At 37.0% G+C, this 23,301-nt stretch overlaps 1 protein-coding gene across 5 annotated transcripts in view; it reads left to right on the forward strand.

Annotated features, from left to right (window-relative positions):
- The first annotated feature begins 1,017 nt into the window (after positions 1-1,017).
- Positions 1,018-23,301, forward strand: part of VPS8 (VPS8 subunit of CORVET complex) — a 139,822-nt gene continuing 117,538 nt past the window's right edge. For 3 of the 5 annotated variants that reach the window (XR_009155627.1, XR_009155626.1, XM_058187349.1), the window contains exons 1-16: positions 1,018-1,297; positions 3,493-3,725; positions 5,236-5,304; positions 5,691-5,821; positions 6,159-6,252; positions 7,287-7,319; positions 7,794-7,848; positions 12,073-12,197; positions 12,507-12,593; positions 12,839-12,906; positions 14,244-14,397; positions 14,508-14,567; positions 15,870-15,977; positions 16,442-16,522; positions 17,419-17,589; positions 22,080-22,154. Coding sequence is in view for 3 of the 5 variants with exons in the window: in XM_058187349.1 (XP_058043332.1) it covers positions 3,576-3,725; positions 5,236-5,304; positions 5,691-5,821; positions 6,159-6,252; positions 7,287-7,319; positions 7,794-7,848; positions 12,073-12,197; positions 12,507-12,593; positions 12,839-12,906; positions 14,244-14,397; positions 14,508-14,567; positions 15,870-15,977; positions 16,442-16,522; positions 17,419-17,589; positions 22,080-22,154 (1,461 nt within the window). In the remaining 2 variants the exon portion in view is untranslated. Of the gene's footprint in view, positions 1,298-3,492; positions 3,726-5,235; positions 5,305-5,690; positions 5,822-6,158; positions 6,253-7,286; positions 7,320-7,793; positions 7,849-12,072; positions 12,198-12,506; positions 12,594-12,838; positions 12,907-14,243; positions 14,398-14,507; positions 14,568-15,869; positions 15,978-16,441; positions 16,523-17,418; positions 17,590-20,191; positions 20,267-22,079; positions 22,155-23,301 lie in introns of all 5 variants that reach the window. The other 2 variants (XM_058187348.1, XM_058187350.1) reach the window with 2 other exon arrangements.

Raw genomic sequence — 23,301 nt, forward strand, 5'->3', positions numbered from 1 at the left:
ACTTGGTGGGAAGGTAACAGCACTTTGTGCGCCTTCGGCATTTAGTCATGCCAGGCACATGACCACTGAGACATCTTCGGCTTAGAAACAGAGATGAGCACTGCCTCTAGAGCTGGAAGCGACTAGCACACATGTAAGGGGGAACCTTTACCTTTATGCCTATATATCAGTAGACGATCCTAACTATGGATATGGGTATGCCAGGAGAAACATAAAAGGGGAATGTAGTGGAATGAGGTATTTAAGTAGTGTGTGAGAGAGAAAAGAAGAGCTGAGATAATAACCAAGAATGATTGGGTGAATGTGGATTAATTCCCAAAGCAAGTGACCAGTACAAAAGAAAACATTAAGGTGGGTTGGTGAAGATCTGAATCAAAATATAAAACATATGAAACAGGAGTGAATCGGTTGAGAAAGAGATCCTCAAGTGATAGTAGTGTAAAATATAAAAAACAAGTAGTCTTTTACAGATACCATTTTGTATTCATATCAGGGATTCGTAAAGCAGTATATATACTGAAAAAGATAATTGAATAGAATACAAGGAAAGGGAACAATATTTTAAAAAGCTTCGTTGCTTACTGAATTTGTTATAAATATTTGAATAAATTTAAAATGTGCCAATATATTAATTATGCATTGTTTCAGTCCATTCCCATTCTGAGAAAGACTGAAATTGAAATCCATTGAAAGCAATGGGATATATTTTGAGGCAATTTTAATTCCACGGTGGCATCCTGTAATGGTTTTACGTTACCACTAAGAGAGACAGAATAGGCTTTGTAGCCCAAGATGCGCTCTTTCTATTGCATGCATCTTTTAGGTACCCTACGTACGCCACTGCAACAAACGGTCTTTTAACATGCTTTATGGCTATGCTGAATTGACAATGGTAAATTTGACGCAACCACTTGCATCTTTCGTTGCTGCCAGAAGAGGGTGCTATATAAACAAGGCTCGGTTGATTTGAGTCAGGGCGGAAGCTTTAAAAAAGCGCCAGGGAAACAGTCTCTTCGACTTCGGGCGGAAGTGAAGCCTAGACAGGGGCCCAGGGGTGGGTGTGACAGCCCCTGCCGCTAGCACGACAACAACCGAGTGTCAAAAAGGGGTTCCTGGGAAAGTGGGAACCGGGCGGCTCGCTGTCGTGGCAGGGAGCTTTGGCTGGAGGGAACCCTCGAATCTTTCTCCCGAGAACTCGAGAGCAGTAGCTGTTTGTCGATAGCCGGGACACCCTGTAAAACCGAGCCTTGCACGTAAAGCAGCGGACCTTCCTTTTAAAGCGGCTGCAAGTGCCACGGTCGGTGTCTCTCTTTGTTATGTATGGCATTTATTCTTTCTTTCTTTCCTTGCAGCCTTTTCATCCTTTCTTGTCTTGGATGGCTTACGCGGTGTTGATGCTGTCCTGCACTCGGCGGGTGGTTAGATTGAATGGCCTCTAAAGTCCATGCCGAGCCCTTGTGCTCTGGAATGAAACGGTTCTGTAAAACCTGATGTGTTTGTAAGATACGGTGAAGGAATATCCATTCACTTGAGCGTGTTTAAATCTCTTTAAGTATCGGAAGGAGGCAATAGCCAGCCGCTTCCGGAAAACAAAACCTTGCCAAGTTAACTGCAGGGACTTGTAAACTGGCAGTCGCTTGAGAATCTGGCAAGATTGAATGGAAACCTATAAAGACCTACGAGTACTTATCCTAAAGTACTGAAAAACCTGCTAATGATCTGGCTGAACTTTTATGAAGTCTCTTTAAGAAATCCTGGAGGACAGAAGAAGTATCAGGCGAATTGATGGGAGGGAGGGATTTTTTTTGTATCTTTAGAAAGGGGAAAAAAGAAGGAGCTGGGGAATTACAGATCTGTCCGTATGAGATCAGTACTTGGGAACATTATCCTTACTTTTTAAAAAAAATATATGGCAGCTTTCTACATAGATTGTGCAGATGCTGTAGGCATATATTGATTTCATCAGAATATTTAACGAAGTATGTATGAAATTCTGATTTGTAAGCAGTTGAAATTTAGACCTGATGGTAGTTGGTTTACAATAGTGCTCAAAAATTAGTCATGAATGGTTCTTTATCAAAGTGCAATGAATTATGGAATGCAAACCTCTTTTTTGTGGAGTTTTATATTGACCATCAGTTGTGTTGTAAATGTTGTACCTTGATGAACGTATCTTTTCTTTTATGTACGCTGAGAGCATATGCACCAAGACAAATTCCTTGTGTGTCCAATCACACTTGGCCAATAAAAATTCTATTCAATTCTATTCTATTTAGTCATTGGAGTCAATATTTTGTAGTGGTTCAATTCTTTTGGAATAAAATATGATTTTAATCAGCTGTGGATGGAAGGAGAGTTCATTCCAGTAGCGCTCTCTTGTATTGTGTCTCAGGATTTTCAATTCAGTTCAGGCCGTAATATTAATACATCAATGATATCCAATGTTATAGTGCTACCTCAGACTATGCTGGAGATAATAGTAATAACAACAATAACAGAGTTGGAAGGGACCTTGGAGATCATCTAGTCTAACCCACTGCTCACACAGAAGACCTGTACTAGGGATTTGTACATGCTGATTGTCAACAACATGCTGGAGTCCCTAGTGTCTGTTAAGTTATGTGTCAGTCCTTCAAGATAGGCCAGGTCAAGAAACAGATATGGCAAGGATTTCAGGAAAGTGATCTTTTTTTATAGGATATAGTAATAGGTCCTTGAAAGCCTCTCTTTCTCCCATCTATCACCAAACAAAATCAAGATGGGATTATTTTGAATTACTTTCTCTCACTAGCTTCACTGTAACTCTGTTTTCTCTCATTATTCCTTTTGCCTCCTCTAAATGTCTTTCATATCTCCCCCAAAGCCATTTCTAAATTCCTTTAAAGACTGTTCTCTTGATGGGGAAGTACTATTCTTCAAGAAACAAGTTGTGACTTAGTTCTTGTGGACTCATTACTTTTCCTAATGACCTGTTCTTTAAGTTGCTTTTGTTGTAGGCAGACTAGGTCCCACTTTGATTTTACTATGGAGGATGCTCAAAACAGTGTCTTTCCCGTTGATTGGTTGATTGCTCAGATGCCATTTGGGTTTGAAGGCATCAGTGAATAAAGATTTTCTTATACTTTTTATCTTTATTTTTACTGTGGATGTTTTATTGTTATTTTGCTTAACAGATATTTTATTGTTTAATTGTTTTATATGCTACAACATTGCTAATTACTAAAAATCTTATAAGATTTGGTGATATGAAAGTTGAAAGAATGAATGAAGCACTCCACTTTTTCCCAGGTGCACTGGTATTTCATCTGAAATCACTGCTCTGGGTGTAGTGTCAACAGTGGATTTCTGGATATTAGTACACATCTGATTCACAATAATATGTATGGACTTTACTATTACTATTCTACAATTTGCATTTTGTAGAAGTACTGACATTTTCTCTTAATTAGAGGTGCCATAAATGATCTATTGTTTCTATATTGTTAATTGCAGACTATGTCAATTAAAGATTGCTGGGCAGAAACCCTTTAAACTTTCTATCAACTGGCTGATTAATATTGCTGGAAATAGGAAAGATGGAAGAAGCTTTCAAAACTGCGACTCAAAGCCTTGATTTAGATCAAGGTTGTTTCTCTATGATGGATGAATCCAGTCAACAAGAAGCCCCGTCTCCCAAATTATCTATTACTGAATTGAGCAAAGAGTTAGATTCAAAGAGTGAGCTGGTAAGTTGTATCTATCTATTACTATTTGCAGAACAGATCTTATTTGAAGACCACTCTGCATTTTTCACAGTTTTTTTGGGGGGACAAGGGTTATCTATTCTGTTTGTTGTCTGCTTTCGTATTACAATATGTAATATGCTCATACGTGGTTCATAAGCATTTATAATAACCAGAATAATTTTTATTTGTTTGAGTAGCTCCTTTCATGTTTTTGTTATTAATTGCTTTTTAATGTTGCTGGTTCTATAAGCATTTGGATCAAACCATAAATACACAAACATACACAGAAACATAGGTACAGACATATATACACACATATACACAAACAGAATGCTATGCATGTAACTGAGCTTTCCTGCCATGACTATTTGAAATGTGATATTGCATATATATATAATGTTCAAATGTGTTTCATATAATAGAGCATAAAGAAGCTATAAATAGCCATATATGTGAAGAGTAGTCTTGGTTCATAACCTGAGAATGTTTTGAAAAAATATTAGTCTGTGTTCATATGACATGCTACACCATGGTTTCTTTAAGCATAGTTTGTTGCCTAAATTGTTATCCTTTCAGATAAGATTTTCCTTTCCTTTCTTTTTTTCTTTAACTTTTTTTGACTGTCTTCCACGCTGTTGACTGCTGGCAATGGCCTGGACTCTTCCCTACTGTTTTCTGAAAGTGGTTTCCCATTGCTTTGTTCCTAGGACTTAAAAAGAATGACTGGCCCAAAGTCACCAAGCTAACTTCATGCCTAAGGCAGGAATAGAATTCATGGTCTCCCAATATCTAGCCTGGTACCTTAACCACTGCACCAGATGGCTCTCTCAGAGAATATCTTGAACTATAATTCATTCACACAAGATATGTCCAAAGCAAATAGCAAAATGACTTTGAATGATGTATGAACCTACCTTTAAAAAGGCGAACCAACAGGGCTTCAGTGTGCTGCATAAATACAGCTAGTCATCAACTTACAACCATTCGTTTAGTGATTTACAAAGGCACTGAAAAAAGTGACATGACCATTTTTCATACTTACAACCATTGTGGCATCCCTATGTTCACATGGTCAAAATTCAGACGTTTGGCAACTGACTCATATTTATGACAATTGCAGTGTCCTGGGGTCATGTAATCACTTTTTGTGACCTTCTGACAAACAAAGTCAATGGGGAAGCCAGATTCACTTAAAAACAGTGTTACTAGCTTAATAGCTGTAGTGATTTAACTTAACAATTGTGGCAAGTAAGGTTGTAAAATGGGCAAAACTCACTTAACAAGTATCTCACTTAGCAACAGAAATTCTGGGCTCAATTTTGGTCGTATGTTGTGGACTACCATATAAAATTCAGAAGTTGCCTATACCACTCCCTGGTTTTGAAAACTTTCTTTAGAAAGTGTCAATTTTAGACTGTATTAGACATATGATGATTTATGTTGTGAAAAGCTGACAGCTTACATCCTGATAGTAAAGTCTAAAAATATTTTTTTTCATTTCTTCATCTAGATTGATGACAAAGAATTTGATATTCCTCAAGTTGATACTCCTCCAACATTAGAAAGTATTTTAAATGAAGTAAGTTGCCCAGTGTGGTATCCATTTCCCTTTCCCCTTTTTCTGTCACAAAAATAGAAAACAGATAGGCAAGTTTCTCAAACATCTGCTTTTTTACTGCCTAGAATATTATGCTATGACCAAACTATTTTAGTAAATAAAAACAGGGCCCTTAAAAGATGCACACTAATTTAAGAAGGATTGCATTTATTTATGTTTTTTGTCTGTCTTTTTTCCTCCCAAAATGTACTGTTTCATAAACAAGTCCTGTATTTATGCCCTATCTTGTGCCTGGGAAATACAAGCATTCCCAAACCTGATACAATCTATACTAAGCTTAAATGACACTATTACTATACTGGAATATAGATAAAGATTTATAGAAAATTATATATGATTTCTTTTAGACTGATGATGAAGAAGAGCCATTTGTTCTTGAGGATCCTTCTCTTTTGAACATTGATAACATTGATACTCATTCATATGATACTTCGTCAGTAGCAAGCTCTGATAGTGGAGATAAATCACATCTAAAAAGGTAACTGTTGGCAGATTAAGTCAGTTAGTTACTTTGAGAATCAGAATTGTGGAAATTATGAGTACTGTTTTGGATTCTAGATTAGATTATGAGCAACTATTGCATCATAATTATTCTTTTAAACACATATAGAAGTGCCTGAATATTTTCACCCTCATGTTTGTCACTGTGATTATGTAGGTGTAATTTCAGAGGTATTACAGAGATTCTGTTGTTTCAACATGATTTATTAAAAAAACCCACATAGACTCTTGTCAAACTGTTGTAGACTATAGTATTGGTTCATTTTGCAAATAAAATAAAATAAAATGCTGTTTTGATTTTATTGTTTATATAGAAAGAAGAAACTCCGTGATTCATTCTCCATCCATGGCTCAGTTATACGGCTGTCACTTTTGAAGGGTATTTCTACCCAAATAGTATCTGCAGCAGTAAGTTCCTTTTGTCTCTTTCTTTATGCTTGCTCTTTGTGGCAGATACACATCAATAATACACTAATTTGGAGTAAAACAATTTCTTTTTACTACAAGCCTTGGGATTTTATAGTCTTACTGTTGTGGCAAAATTGAGCTACCATCAATGGAATAAAGAACACTTTACAAAAATAAAAATAAAAGGCAGTTTTATTTACATCATTATTTTTTGTTTTAATGCTTTCCAAAACAGAGATTCTTTACTGCTACACAACATTCTAGGTACCCTATGCTCAGATAAAGTTATTTCTTCTGCACACTCTATTGTCCTCCTGAAATTGATGGGAGTGGAGAGGAGGATTAACTGAAAAGTATAGATCAAAGAAACAACATATTTTAATTGGGAGGACAGTAATTTACTTCTGTCTAGAATAGCTATGGTTAGATCATGATTCTTGGAAAAGAGGCTGATTAAGCATCTTCCACCTGTTAGTTGCATGACTAAAACAATATTTTTGACATCTATAAAACCTTCTATAACCATTGAAGATGGTTCATCTTGCAGGTTCAGCTCTAAAGAAAAAAATTGAACAGTTATATGGTCAAAGTATACTCGAGAAGGCAAATTGGTAAACCTCAGATAAATTACTTGATATGAATGTATTTTATTTTCATGATAAACCTCATGATCCCCTAATCCATGAATAATCCAGAAAATTATTTGGGTCCGTTGATTAATACCTCAATAGTTAGTATTTTTTTAAATTTCTAATTAGACAACTGCATCAAATACCTTGTCCTCATTTTATGTTGCTAAAATAAAGGCTGGTACCAGGGATGATTTTAATGTGAGAGATTTGTTCAGGTTCTTTTTTCTAGCCTCAGGATTCTTCAGGTATGTATAATTTGTTCCACTGGTTGATAGATTTGGGGATTCAGATTAAAAAAAACAAAGTGGATCCTGTAAGTCTAAAGTTATATCATTTTAGGTATTCTGTATTTTAAAAACAATTGCTAATCTTTTCACTCTCTGTTTTTTGTTATTGTTGTAGGCCAAAGTGGATGCAGGTTTACCGACTGCAATTGTAAGTTTGAATTTTTTTTTAGAATTCTTTATGCTTGATATTTATTTTCTTTTATTTGATATTTTACTTGATATTTATTTTCTTTTAATTAATCATTTCTTGGAGACTGCCTGGATCAGTTCCTGCAGTTTTCTTGGCAAGGTTTTTCAGAAGTGGTTTGCTATTGCCTCCTCTTCAAAACTGAAGGAAAGTGACTGGCTCAAGGTCACCAAACCGGCTTTGTTCATAAGACAGGACTGGAACTCAGCCTCCCAGTTTGTAGCTTAATACCTTAAACACTACATCAAACTGGCTCTCATTTTGGAATGCCTAATATAAAGTATCTTTGATTGAGCTGATGGTGAATCTTTACCCTCCTCCCCTCCCCCCAGATTTGTTGCTTCTAGAATCAGTTCCTGCTTATAGTTTTTTTTAATATTCATTGTTTGAACTACAAATATTCCTTCTCAATCGAATTGTTTTTGCTTGGTTTAGGCAGCATCAAGTCTTATAGCAGTAGGAACATCCCATGGTCTAGCTTTGATATTTGGTAAGTATGAGTGTCTGCTAATACTTGAAGCTTACTCTGGTTTTGTTTATATGTGGAAGCATAAATAAAATCCTAAATAAAATTTTAACCTTGAGTATGGTTTGCATTGTCTTTAAGGTTTTTATTGAGTGTATATCATGCAACTGCAGACATTTGAGATAAATGAGTGAAGTATGCTACAGTTAACTATGGGTAACCATGTTATGGGAACAAAACATATATGTGTGTGTGTGTGTGTGTGTGTGTGTGTGTGTGAGTGTGTGTAGGTCTTTGGTTATTCGGGTTTTCTCCCGCATAAAATTGGAAGTGTCTTGGCGACGTTTCGACGAAGTCTCATTCATCATCTTCAGGCTTCAGCTTCGTGCTTCTGGGAGCAATGTGTGATTGCAGCTGTTTCTTCCTTTTAACTGCTAGTGGGGGTTTGAACTGATTAGGTGGAGCTTGGCTGTGCTCTGATTGGATGGGGTTTTTTTGTGCTCTGATTGGATGGGGGGGGTGTCCTGTTTGGGTGGGGGCTTGGTTGTGCTCAGATTAGTCTGAGTTGCAGGGGGATTTGAGCTGGTGAGCTGCATTGCTGTTGTTTGGCTTCGTGTTTGTGGTCATGCTACATCTTCATAGTGGGTGTCAGTCTGCTGCATGTATGGATTGGAGGGGTTTGAAATGGCTAATGTTGCAGCTGCGGTCTGGCTTCTGGTCCTTGGTCGTGCTTCATGATCAGTGTGGGTTTGGGTCTGCTTTCTGGGTGGATGTGTGGTGGTGACATCCTGTGTGGACCTCGTGAGTGTGGGTCTGGTGTCATTCCTCGTGTTAGGGACTCGTTTGTCAATAAGGGCGGGTTTCCAAATGGCTAGTAGGCGGGAGGTATCATCTCGTTTGTTCATGCTGTGTGGCCATTTTTCTATCTCGATGGCTTCTCTGGACACACCCCCATCCAATCAGAGCACAAAAAAAAAACCCATCCAATCAGAGCACAGCCAAGCTCCCACCCAATCAGTTCAAACCCCCACTAGCAGTTAAAAAGGAAGAAACAGCTGCAATCACACATTGCTCCCAGAAGCACGAAGCTGAAGCCTGAAGATGACGAATGAGACTTCGTCGAAACGTCGCCAAGACACTTCCAATTTTACGTGGGAGAAAACCCGAATAACCAAAGACCTACGTACAAACACCCGCGAAAATCTCAGAAAACAAATATATATATAATATAAATTATATATTTTATATATACTATATATAAATTATATATTATACATATACATATATATAAATTAGTATCTGGATCTTGAGTTTAATAGAAAATGCTGCATGTAATTAATATCTTATTAAAAGATTTCTTGGTAACCAGGATTAAAAATAAGTGTATGTTGAAATAAGAGGTGGTTTTGAGCCATTGCTTCCATTAGTGACCCTGAAGATGTCTTGTTTGGGATGCATTATTTTTTTTATCTTACAAATACATTGAAGTTTTCATGCCTCAGAGAAATCGATTTCAACAGATCTGTTGGTGTACAGAGATATTTTACTGAAATAACAGGATATGGTTACTGTCTATTTTTCCCCCATAATTTTTTTTTGGCATTTCTCTTTCAACCTTTTTCCTTATGGATTGAGAAGGCAAAGGTATAGTATGATGCATTTTGCATGTAATCTGCATGAACAGCTATACTAGTTAAGCAGCAATACAGTAGTGCTCTGAAATTAAGATATTGTAACAGGCTGTAAAGGGATGTTATAGATATAACATAACATAACATAACAACAGAGTTGGAAAGGACCTTGGAGGCCTTCTAGTCCAACCCCCTGCCCAGGCAGGAAACCCTACACCATCTCAGTCATATGACATATATGTGTCCTTCTATTTTTTTCCCTTCCAACAGTTGGTAGTGAAGCTATTATAACCATTGTCTGAGTTCTGCATAGAATCAAATATTTTCTTCTTTCCTATCAAGTCTGTTTTACTTGATCTACTGCAGTCTTCATTTGCTGAGATTCAGTTCTAAAAGGCAAAATCAGAAAAGCAAGATCTTTTAAAGTAAGAAGCAATTCTACAGAATTTTTTTCTCTTTCCCAGTGGCTCTCTAATAGACCAGAAATGAATTTAGCTTTTTCTATAGCAGCTTCTGTGGTTTCAGGAGCAGCTATTACCGCTTTTGCCTGCCTTCTCAACTTTGCATATGTAATTTATCAATACAGAACAATAATTTAAGCCAAGAAAAATGAGATAAATTAAAAGTTGAGGAAATAACTTCTCGTAGAGAATCTAGAATTATAAATAAAAATAAATTTGTTATTTGTAGCCTTTTTATTGTAACTTACCTACAGATCTTCCATGATGTAGATGTCAATAATGGCATTTTTATATCTTTGTTCTGGAAACCCTAAAAAAAGTTCTGATGTGTATTTTATAAAGCAGATACAAATTAAAATGTATGTCTTGTATGATGGTTGTGAGCATGCAAGTCTTGTGTGTTGTGTATTTAATTTCCGATGGTTGAAGTGTTTTGTCTTTTAACAGTAAATTGCCCTCAGTTCTTTTAATTACATTTTGGTATTAGCAATTACAGCAAAATAAATATATTTGCAGAGGAGCTGACTGTAAGGTAACATCTGCAGTGCTTCTGTTCAATCAGCTTGTATTCTTCTGTGGATTTATTTTTGTCTGATGATGGTGTCATTTTAGATTTAAATATTAAGTCCTGCATATGCATTCCTGATTTTTATCGAGCCTCAAGTACATAGCACTGCACATAAATAATACATTACTAAATCTCTTCATCTTTCATGCAATTTCATTGATAAAGTTGGATACCTCTAATATGGTTTCTAGGTCAATGGCAAGTTTAGAAAGATACAGTAACTTTAAGATTGAAAGAGATTAGACATTATAACAATATATCTGACAGGCAGCATAATTAATGGTTTTTTAAAAATATGTAGCAGATCCAGGAAAAACAAGTCACTTTCCACCTTCCTCCCCATCTGTCTCCCTACTGAGTGTTTCTCACAGGATGACTGGAGCAGTTGTCATCTGAAATTATTCTTGAAGCTCAATTGAAATGTATTTAAAAACAATTTCATGCAAAACTGTCTAGAGCTGATCATCTACTGTTAGCTCCTGACCTATAGCTATTAATTAAACTCATATCAAAAGATGGATTTTTCAAAAGAGTTTGAATTACTGCACTTATTAAAAGGCTAGGATTATTTTCTCTCTCACTGATTTATATATTCTTGTTATAGCTGGATAGCTTTCATCTTTACAGTGTATCATGAGGGTGAAGGTTCGTTTTCCGAGCTTGTGGGTTGGTTTCCTAACGTTTCATTACCAGGCTAGATAACATCTTCAGTGGAGTTTAGGTGATGTCAGTATCAGTGTTCTTCTGTTTACCTAGCCACGTAACAAAACATTCCGAAACCAACCCACAAGCTCAGAGAATGAACCTTCACCCTCATCCTACACCCGAGCTACAGGTATTCGCCACTATTACAAACAGTGTATAATATTTGCTCTCACTTTTTACCTTCCGCAAATGCTTCTTTCACCTTAAAGTTCATGCCCAGTTTAGACATCTCTAGAAACTGTAGTTATGCAAGCCAGAAAAGTAAAGAAAAATTGTGAAAGCTTATAGCGAATTGTCAAAATGTTGAAGGTTGCTTCAACACTTTGCTCATAGGAGCCTATTTTACCAATAGAGCAAAGGGTTTTCATGAGGCAGACTCTCTTGCTTCCCTTTCTTTTTTTTTTTGTTTACATTTATACCCCGCCCTTCTCCGAAGACTCAGGGCGGCTTACAATGTAATCTTCAAGATGCAGTTTAGGCCAGGGGTCTCCAACCTTGGCAACTTTAAGACTTGTGGACTTCAACTCCCAGAATTCCTCAGCCTTAGACAGAAGCAGAACCCTTCTACTCTCTACCAAATGTTATAAGCATTTTTTAATATAGTTGCCTTGGGTGGAGTATCTGAGCTTTGCCCTGTTATCAGTGGAATTCTCTGCTACTTAGTTTCTCAGTATTCTTCCAGCACCTTGCTTATGTTTAACAGCACATCCTGTTATTCCTGGTGAATTCAAATTTGCAATAACTGTGATTTGAATAACTGAGCATGTCTTTAAACTGAGTCTATTAAATTTGTGTGGATTTACTTTTCTAAGTTTGAAATGTTAATTGATTACGTAGTTTGTGATTCTTTCCCTCTTGTTAAATAAATTTATGTTCTGTTTAGATCCTAACCAGGCTCTTCGGCTTTGCTTGGGCAATACTGCTGTTGGTGCACAGTATGGGGCTATATCTGCTCTTAGCATCAACAATGACTGTTCGAGACTTCTGTGTGGCTTTGCAAAAGGACAGGTAATAATTTATATGCAATACACTTAACAGATAAATGTTAAGGGATTACAGAGTCAATTAGATTGTAGAGAAGGATGATTTCCAATACATAGTTTGTCATTCATCAACATTTGAAAAATGCTTCCCACTGTTCTTTCTATTGTATCTATCATATGCTTTATTATAGAATTCTCTGAAAAGAAATATTTCATTCAGTAATTTTTAGTTTCATAAATTTCATCCATAGATGGCTTGGAAGATGTCTCATAGTTTTCATATTTTAATAATAATTAGTGGCATTACAGAAAGTTAATAATATATTGTTTACAGATTACAATGTGGGATCTGGCCAGTGGAAAACTGTTACGATCAATAATAGATGCACATCCTCCAGGAACTGCAATTTTGCACATTAAGGTAATTGTTCTGTCTTGTAAACTATATATGTAGCATTAAAAAGGTTATGGAGATTAGAGTTTTTTGGCTAAAATAAGTTGTGTTCAGTTACAAGAACTGATATAGTTCTAATTTTAGGATGAATTCTATCATTGTAGCTGGCATCACAGGTACATGCTTAGTATAAGCGAAAAGTCACATTGGGAGAAATGAAAAAAAAATAAGTAGGCTTTATAAAGAATTGAGGAAAATAATATTTTCTTTAGTTTACAGATGATCCAACTCTCGCAATCTGCAATGACAGCGGTGGTTCAGTATTTGAACTGTCATTCAAGTAAGAATATCTGATTTTATTATAACATTATTTAGTTATTTGATTATTTGATTTAGCCATCTAAAACAACAGTGACTATCGGCAGTGTACACAACCATGGTAATTGAAAGTGAAACAAAAATGGAAATGACCAGAACAGAAGAGAACAAATATATTCCATAGCAAACTGATGTAATACAATCTTGGTGGACATACCTCGACCTATTTCAGACTTTGAGGAAGAAACTAGATTTTTAAAGTTCACTTAAAGGTCAAGACAATTCAAATCTCTTGGGAGATGATTTTTCCAGTGGTGCTGTTAGAGTGAAGGCGTGCTTCCTGGGTCCCATCAGATGACATTCTCTTTGTTCCCCTGAGTCTAATGTACAGGGAAAGACTACACAAGGGCAATCTGATCCACTTTGCACTTGCAAAAGCCCTATCCTGGCAGAAATGAAAAGTCTCACTCAGACTGCCTGCCAAGCCTTCAGGAAAATTCCAAAGCTTCCTCTGAAATCTTTAGATCTTGGGAGGGACTGATCTAATAGATCTCTGGAGGGGAATGGTACCTTTGTATGAAAAGCAGTCTGAAAAGCAAGCAGAGAATAACCATGACCAAAGACTGATGACCTTCACCTTCAATGTGTCACAATTGCTCTGAGATCAACCCCCCCACTCCCCGCAAAAAAAATCCCCAGATCTAATCTGTGCTTGTTTCTGTGAGTCAGGCCCTTGACAACTTGGCTCAGATCCATGGTTGCCATGTCAGACACAGACTCCTGAGCCACTCCAGCTTGAATGACACATGAGGGCAAGTTAAAATCTCCAGAACTATTAGACTCCATTGCCAACCCAGTGTCAGCCAAGCATCTCAGGTAGGCAAGTCAGGGAGCTAAAGGAAGGCTGGCAACAGCAACAAAACCACCTACTTCCTAGAGCCCAACTTCAGCCATTGGGTCTCAACATCTGGCTGTCCAGTTGCCTTTTGAAAAAGCACCTTTGGGACAACCATGACCCAGATGACTGAGAATCTCCACAGACATTTAAATTTTGATTGCAGTTTGTATATTATTTGACAAAATAATGTTTCCTTTACTACTTTTATTTTTCTCAACCATTATCTACTGTGTCATTGTTTATAGGTTCATATGTAGTCCTATCAGAACCATATAAAAATTAACTGCAGAAGGAAAAATTATCATATTAATTACAGGACTTGGACACAATTTTTCTATCGCTTCTGGGATCATATCTACCCTATTTAAATTGTATGACATACTTTTTTTTAAAAAAATGCTACATTTAAATAGGTTGCTTTATGACATGTACCTAAATCTGTCCCATTTTCTATGATTCAGGAGAGTAATGGGTGTGAGAACGTGTGAATCTCGCTGTTTGTTCAGTGGTTCGAAGGGAGAGGTTTGCTGCATTGAGCCTTTACATGCGAAGGCTGAGCTGAGAGACCATCCTATCACCCAATATTCTCTGCTAGCTATGGCTTCCTTAACAAAGGTAACCTACCTTCCATAAACACCCCATTTTAAAACCAATATTTGAAAAAGATGGTAAAATGCAGATGTTAAGGATGATTTTTATATTATTATTGCTATTATTAACTTCAGATTCTTGTGATTGGATTGAAGCCATCTTTGAAAGTGTGGATGACATTCCCATATGGTCGTGTGAGTAATTCTGTTAATTTTTTTGCTTATTTTTAAATATTTATACTCCTATTCTCCCAAGAATTATAAATATTTAATTACAAATACTGATAGTTCTCGACTGCAACAGTTTATTTAGTGACTGTTCAAAGTTACAACACACCTGGAAAGAGTGACTTATGACCGTTTTACACACAACGATTGCAGCTTCCCTGTGGTCATGTGATCAATATTCAGACACTTGACAACTGATTCATATTTCTGACAATTGTAGTATCTCAAGATCATGTGACCACCTTTTATGACCTTCTGATAAGCAAAGTCAATGGGGAAACTAGATTCACTTAACAATTGTTACTAAGTTAACAATTGCAGTGATTCACTTAACAACTGTGGTAGGAAAAGTTGTAAAATGGGGCAAATTCACTTAACGCTTACAAACAGAAATTTTGGATTGTAAGTCAAGGGCTATCTGTAAACATTTAAAGAGTGAAAGCTTCCATTAATATGAAGCATAAAATTCAGCAACCATGAAATATGCAGCAAAAAATGATTTTAAAATAGCAATTAATTAGAAGATCAGATAAGATCTTTACCATCTTTTTAAAAAATACTGAAAGTGAAATGGGCCTCTGAAAAGGGAATTTCAGCACTTAAGTGAAGTCATTATTATTTCAGGAAAAAGTAGCTTGGAAATCTAGCTGCTTTCTGAAGGTTTAATAGAATAAGATTATTATAGAACTGGCATATATAAAGAACAGAACTTGCAGGCTTGGGAAATGAATGGAACATAAAGTTTCTAAACATTCAAAAAAACCAGTCTATATTAAATTGTACTGATCCATCCACTACAAAATTCTTTTTCTAATGTGTGTTTGATTTATATTGTATTCTAAGCTGGTTTTCATTATTAGATTTATATGATGATAATTTATGTGTCTGTTCTGTCCTGAGACTATCTTGATCATGTGCTAGATCCAATCTGAGTCAGTCACTGGGGCCAACTCAGATTGGATCCTGCAACGTTATCTTAGATCATGTATATTTGCCTTCATTTGTGATCATGTACTGCTAAGCATACCTAAATTAATTGAAATTGGTGGGATTAGAGCATCTTCTGATGTGTTTGAGCTAATAATGTTTTAAATAGCTAACTAGGCATATATCTATAAAAGTTAAAATAAAAGATATTATATAATTTACTCTTGCATTTTACTCGCAAGAAGATCTTACATTTTACCCATGTGGCATTTTTTATTTCTTCTGTGGTGGTAACAATTGAATCTCTCCTCTCCCTCTGCCTTTTTTTTTTTTAAAAAAAAGATGGAACCATCTAGTGTTCCACTGCTTGCCTGGTATTTTGTTGCTGCCCAAACATCTGTGAATCCAGTGCTTGCTTTCTGTCGGGGAGATGTGGTCCATTTCCTTCTGGTAAGGCTCAGGCTATCCCTAAAGTCTGAAATTTGCTTTTGTAAATGTCTTCTCTTAAAATGAATGGAAAATAATTTTTGTGCTTGGCTCCTGAGTTGGAAATGGCTGTATTTTTAAACGAGTGTTCATATGTGCTAGTTTCATTACAAATTCGAATGATCATATTATTTACAAAAGTTATTGCAAACCGTAAGATTGGATTGTTGTGATATTCATGCCAAAAATTCCCAGAACAATTGCTTTCTAGATGATTCAGTGTTTGACTACAATTTATATTTTGCATTTGTCTTTTTATTCCATTATGTAAATATACTAAATATCTTCAAATACAGTATAAATATCTTCAAATATATTGTAATGTCTAAGTATTGCTTGCAAACGTTAGTAAGTTACAAAATTAATACCAAAGAATCTTTATTTGCAAGGGAGATGTCAAAGAATAATGGGATAAACTTCTCCATTAGGTAAAAAGAGATGAATCTGGAGCAATACATGTTACGAAGCAGAAGCAGCTACACTTGCATTATGATTTAATCAATTTTACAGTAAGTATTCAAATTTTATACTTAAGTAGAAAATACTAGTATTTTCTAGCTTGACAAAAGATCTGTACAGTATATCTCAAATTAAAGCGACTTAAGATGTCTGTAAAAAACAACAACAGACTAATGACTTTTATTTGTTTTCTGAATAATTATTTAATAATAAATGCAATTTTTGGATACATTTTTGCTACATATGCCATTTTTCATGTGTTTCCAAACTCTACTTGGCAGGAATATAACAATTTCTTATGTTCTTTATAGTAATAGAAAAGAAAAAAATATTTGTATGAAGTCTAGAAAGAAATTTTATGAATATGTAAAAATACACATCATAAGCAAGGTAGCTATGTCAGCTGATAAGAATAATAAGCAAGATTGCTATGTCAACTGTTACGAATGTTCGGAACCCATATTAGTGCAATACTCTTAGTAGGACGCCTTAAGTCACAAACTGAGTGTAAACTTTTAAGTTTTCAAGAATTAAATGCTGTATAAGTTGATGTTAACTTGAGGTGGCTGATAAGTCATACATCTATATTTAGTTATATTTTTGTTGGAGCCTGAGTGTAGCTTCCTCAGTTTCCCTCATAGGAATTAACTTCCAGTTCCCTGATTATTTTCATTCTCATTCTTTACATCCCTTCCAGTTTGTCTGAACACCCCCCCCCTCCTCCATTTAACATATAGTGCCTCCAACACAGTGTTGGAGATGAGCTCTTACTTCTGTAATTCTCCTGATGTCGCTTTTCTGAATCATTTGTTGTGACATTACTGTACAACTTTCAGACGAAATTGTACAGTGCTGCTAACTTCAATACTTGAATAATATCGTTTGTAAGTCTTTTTTATTATACGCTATCACTGTTTTAATATGTCTTGTTTTTGCTTTCCTCTAGTGGATAAACTCCCATACAATTGTGCTTCTAGACAGTGTGGAAAAATTACATGTGATAGATCGTCATACACAGGAGGAACTTGAGACTGTAGAAATATCAGAAGTTCAGCTAGTATACAATAGCAGCCACTTCAAATCGTTGGCAACAGGAGGCAATGTTAGCCAAGCACTGGTATGGCTCTATTTTGTTTCTGTAGTATTCTATTCTGTTTTGCTTTTGTAGTATTCTTTTTTGAAATTTGAGGTGTCTTGAAATGTTACAGATATAATTTTATTTCTTTTACTCTCTCTATATCATGGCTGCTTATTTTCTGCTATATAGTACACTCTTATTACTGGTTGTAATAACAAAGGCATTACTTTTTCAAAGCATTTTATAGGAAATGGTTTTAATACAATTTTACATGGTAGCTGCATTTATATATTTTATAATATATTGCTGATGTATAGCCATTGTATCCATTATGACAAACATAACTTTTGAAAGCCCTTCACCATAAAGATTAACCCAGTTTTATTGAGCCTTGTTGCTTGCACTGGCATAAAATTTTCTGTGCAGTTGGGTATATCCAGTCGGTAAGTGACTTTCAGATGTTAATGTAGCTGTAATATTTATAGGAATTACAAGTTTACAGGAATATGACATGTACAGCCTGACCAAAGAAATCGAATTCCATTTTATATTTCTGAAATATAGCTTTGCTTTTCAGTGGATCGAGATATAGACAGTTTATAGCTGCTGCATGTTACAGAGGATAACAAGGTTTTTTTCCCCTTTGCTGTTCAAGTCTAGACTTTTAAAATTGTGTTTAAAGGGCCTTCAAAGTCAGAGCAAATCTAATGTCTGGGGAATGGTGTTCCAAAGGATAGTTGTCACAACAAAAAAGGGTCTCTTCTTGGGCCCCGCCAGATGTCGCTCTGCAATAGATAGGATCCAGAGCACACATCTCCTGCCAGAACTGAGGAGTAGATATGATTGGGGAGAGGCAGGTCTCAAATAACTGAGATCCTTGTCATGTTTATGTCATAATTCAGTACTGTATAGTAACAATTTTCTAGTATAGAGTGTAAATTAATGTTAAACAGTTAAAGCTCTTTTTTGTTTTATGTACTGGTACGTACTATATAGTACTATATGGTATGTACTATATACTGCAAATTCAAAGACATTGAGGATAAACTGGCGAAGGTTGTTGAGAGTGTGGTTGCATGGCAGCTCCCCCGGCACCTGGAGGAAACTGTCTATCTGGACCCGTTCCAGTCCGGCTTCCGACCCGGTTATAGCACGGAGACGGCTTTGGTCGCGTTGGTGGATGACCTCTGGAGGGCCAGGGACAGGGGTTGCTCCTCTGCCTTGGTCCTATTAGATCTCTCAGCGGCTTTCGATACCATCGACCATGGTATCCTGCTGCGCCGGTTGGTGGGATTGGGAGTGGGGGGCACCGTTTATCGGTGGTTCTCCTCCTATCTCTCTGACCGTCGCAGACGGTGTTGACAGGGGGCAGAGGTCGCCCCGAGGCGCCTCACTTGTGGGTGCCTCAGGGTCGATTCTCTCGCCCACCCTGTTCAACATCTATATGAAGCCGCTGGGTGAGGTCATCAGTGGTTTCGGGTGAGTTATCATCTGTACGCTGATGATACTCAGCTGTACTTTTCCACCCGGACCACCCCAACGAAGCGGTCAAGTGCTGTCCCGTGCCTGGAAGCTGTACGGGTCTGGATGGGGAGAAACAGACTCAAGCTCAATCCTCCAAGACGGAGTGGCTGTGGATGCCGGCATCCCGGTACAGTCAGCTGCATCCGCAGCTGACTGTTGGGGGCGAGTTAGTGGCCCCAAAGGAGGCGGTTCGCAACTTGGGTGTCCTCCTGGACGGACGGCTGTCTTTGATGAACACCTGGCGGCCGTCGCCAGGAGGGCCTTTACCAGGTTCGCCTGGTTCGCCAGTTGCGCCCCTTCCTTGATCGGGATGCCTTATGCACGGTCACCACGCCTGGTTACGCCTAGGCTGGATTATTGCAATGCTCTCTACATGGGGCTGCCCTTGAGGTGCACCCGGAGGCTGCAGTTAGTCCAGAATGCGGCTGCGCGAGTAGTAACGGGAGCCGCTCGTGGCTCCCACGTGACATCGCTGCTCCGTAGCTTGCACTGGCTTCCTGTGGTCTTCGGGTGCGCTTCAAGATTTTGGTAACTATCTTTAAAGCGCCCATGGCTTAGGACCCGGTACTTACGAGACCGCCTGCTGTTACCTTTGCCTCCCACCGACCAGACGCTCACAGAGAGGGTCTCCTCAGGGTGCCGTCCGCCAAACAGTGTCGGCTGGCGGCCCCAGGAGTAGGGCCTTCTCTGTGGGGGCAGTGACGCCTGGAATGAACTTCCCCGGTCTCGTCAAGTGCCCGATCTTGGACCTTCCGTCGTGAGCTCAAAACATATTTATTCATTAAAGCGGACTGGCATAATTAGTGATGTATTTTAATTGGGGTTTTAATATTTTTAACTTTTTAATTTAAATTTTAATAATCGGCCTTTAAAATTTGCTCTTTTAATTGTTGTTTTAAACTGTATATATCTTTGTTTTACTTTGGCTGTACACTGAGTCCTTCGGGAGAAGGGCGTATAAAATTAATAAATAAAAATAAATAAATAAATAAATATATGTTACTTGTCTTGCTTCATTTATATGTTAAATGATTGGGTATTTATTATACCTGGCTTTTATCCAATAGCAACGTAAACTATGTACTCCTGCATAAATAAAAATGTTCTATGTTTTTAGGCACTGGTAGGTGAGAAGGCTTGCTACCAGTCAATCAGCAACTGTGGTGGTCAGATTTTTTATTTGGGTACAAAGGTAAGTTTGTCCAGTTTAATAGCAATAGCAATAGCACTTAGACTTATATATCACTTCACAGTACTTTTACAGCCCTCTCTAAGCGGTTTACAGAGTCAGCATATTGTCCCCAACAATCTGGATCCTCATTTTACTGACCTCGGAAGGATGGAAGACTGAATGAACCTTATTCTTCTTTATGATTTATTTTATTACTTATCAGACCTGTTATTGAATAAATCACCTGTCCTTTAATCAGGTGATTTAATTCAAATACATTTTTATAACAGGACAGTGAACATTTCTACATATATTTGTTCAGTTCAGGTAACACAGCAAGCTTGAATTAAGCAAAATTAATAATGACGGCGTTTGAACTTTTTATTGCAGCTGCTCTGGAGAAGGAAAGAGAAAGAAGAATATATGATTATGAGACTTCGGGGGATTTTTATTGTTAGCAAAATTGTTTTTGTCAACAACTGAAAAATAGTTCAGCATAGTATTATATTATATTATATAATACTAAAGATAGATAGATAGATAGATAGATAGATAGATAGATAGATAGATAGATAGATAGATAGATAGATAGATAGATAGATATTGTAGAATATAGTATATTCTACAATGTCCTTCCTGTCAAAGGCTACTTCAGCTTCAATTGCAACAATACACGAGCACACAATAGATTTAAGCTTAATGTTAACCGCTCCAATCTTGATTGCAGAAAATATGACTTCAATAACAGAGTTGTTAATGCTTGGAATACACTACCTGACTCTGTGGTCTCTTCCCAAAATCCCAAAAGCTTCAACCAAAAACTATCTACCATTGACCTCACCCAGTGGTGGGATTCAGTCAGTTCGCACCACTTCGGGAGAACCGGTTGTTAACTTTCTGAGCAGTTTGGCAAACTGGTCATTGGAAGAAATCATTAGGGCAGAGAACCGGTTGTTAAATTACGTGAATCCCACCATTGACCTCACCCCATTCCTAAGAGGTCTGTAAGGGGCGTGCATAAGAGCACAAGCGTGCCTACCATTCCTGTCCTATTGTTTTCCTTCATTATATCCAATTAATATAGTTATTACATACCTATACTCATATATATGCTTATATATTGTATAATTATCTCATGCTTATGCTTATATATACTGTGTGACATCGCTGCTCCGTAGCTTGCACTGGCTTCCTGTGGTCTTTGGTGCGCTTCAAGATTTTGGTAACTATCTTTAAAGCGCTCCATGGCTTAGGACCCGGTACTTACGAGACCGCCTGCTGTTACCTTTGCCTCCCACCGACCAGACGCTCACAGAGAGGGTCTCCTCAGGGTGCCGTCCGCCAAACAGTGTCGGCTGGCGGCCCCAGGAGTAGGGCCTTCTCTGTGGGGGCAGTGACGCCTGGAATGAACTTCCCCCCGGTCTGCGTCAAGTGCCCGATCTTCGGACCTTCCGTCGTGAGCTCAAAACATATTTATTCATTAAAGCGGGACTGGCATAATTTAGTGATGTATTTTAATTGGGGTTTTAATATTTTTTAACTTTTTAATTTAAATTTTAATAATCGGCCTTTAAAATTTGCTCTTTTTAATTGTTGTTTTAAACTGTATATATCTTTGTTTTTACTTTGGCTGTACACCGCCCTGAGTCCTTCGGGAGAAGGGCGGTATAAAAATTTAATAAAATAAATAAAAATAAATAAATAAATAAATATATGTTACTTGTCTTGCTTCATTTATATGTTAAATGATTGGGTATTTATTATACCTGACTTTTATCCAATAGCAACGTAAACTATGTACTCCTTCATAAATAAAAATGTTCTATGTTTTTAGGCGCTGGTAGGTGAGAAGGCTTGCTACCAGTCAATCAGCAACTGTGGTGGTCAGATTTTTTATTTGGGTACAAAGGTAAGTTTGTCCAGTTTAATAGCAATAGCAATAGCACTTAGACTTATATATCACTTCACAGTGCTTTTACAGCCCTCTCTAAGCGGTTTACAGAGTCAGCATATTGTCCCCAACAATCTGGATCCTCATTTTACTGACCTCGGAAGGATGGAAGACTGAATGAACCTTATTCTTCTTTATGATTTATTTTATTACTTATCAGACCTGTTGGCTGAATAAATCACCTGTCCTTTAATCAGGTGATTTAATTCAAATACATTTTTATAACAGGACAGTGAACATTTCTACATATATTTGTTCAGTTCAGGTAACACAGCAAGCTTGAATTAAGCAAAATTAATAATGACGGCGTTTGAACTTTTTATTGCAGCTGCTCTGGAGAAGGAAAGAGAAAGAAGAATATATGATTATGAGACTTCGGGGGATTTTTATTGTTAGCAAAATTGTTTTTGTCAACAACTGAAAAATAGTTCAGCATAGTATTATATTATATTATATAATACTAAAGATAGATAGATAGATAGATAGATAGATAGATAGATAGATAGATAGATAGATAGATAGATAGATAGATAGATAGATATTGTAGAATATAGTATATTCTACAATGTCCTTCCTGTCAAAGACTACTTCAGCTTCAATTGCAACAATACTCGAGCACACAATAGATTTAAGCTTAATGTTAACCGCTCCAATCTTGATTGCAGAAAATATGACTTCAATAACAGAGTTGTTAATGCTTGGAATACACTACCTGACTCTGTGGTCTCTTCCCAAAATCCCAAAAGCTTCAACCAAAAACTATCTACCATTGACCTCACCCAGTGGTGGGATTCAGCCAGTTCGCACCACTTCGGGAGAACCGGTTGTTAACTTTCTGAGCAGTTTGGCAAACTGGTCATTGGAAGAAATCATTAGGGCAGAGAACTGGTTGTTAAATTACGTGAATCCCACCACTGACCTCACCCCATTCCTAAGAGGTCTGTAAGGGGCGTGCATAAGAGCACAAGCGTGCCTACCATTCCTGTCCTATTGTTTTCCTTCGTTATATCCAATTAATATAGTTATTACATACTTATACTCATATATATGCTTATATATTGTATAATTATCTCATGCTTATGCTTATATATACTGTGTGACAAAA

This window comes from Ahaetulla prasina, chromosome 6 (genome assembly GCF_028640845.1).
Source record: "Ahaetulla prasina isolate Xishuangbanna chromosome 6, ASM2864084v1, whole genome shotgun sequence".
Taxonomy (NCBI): domain Eukaryota; kingdom Metazoa; phylum Chordata; class Lepidosauria; order Squamata; family Colubridae; genus Ahaetulla; species Ahaetulla prasina.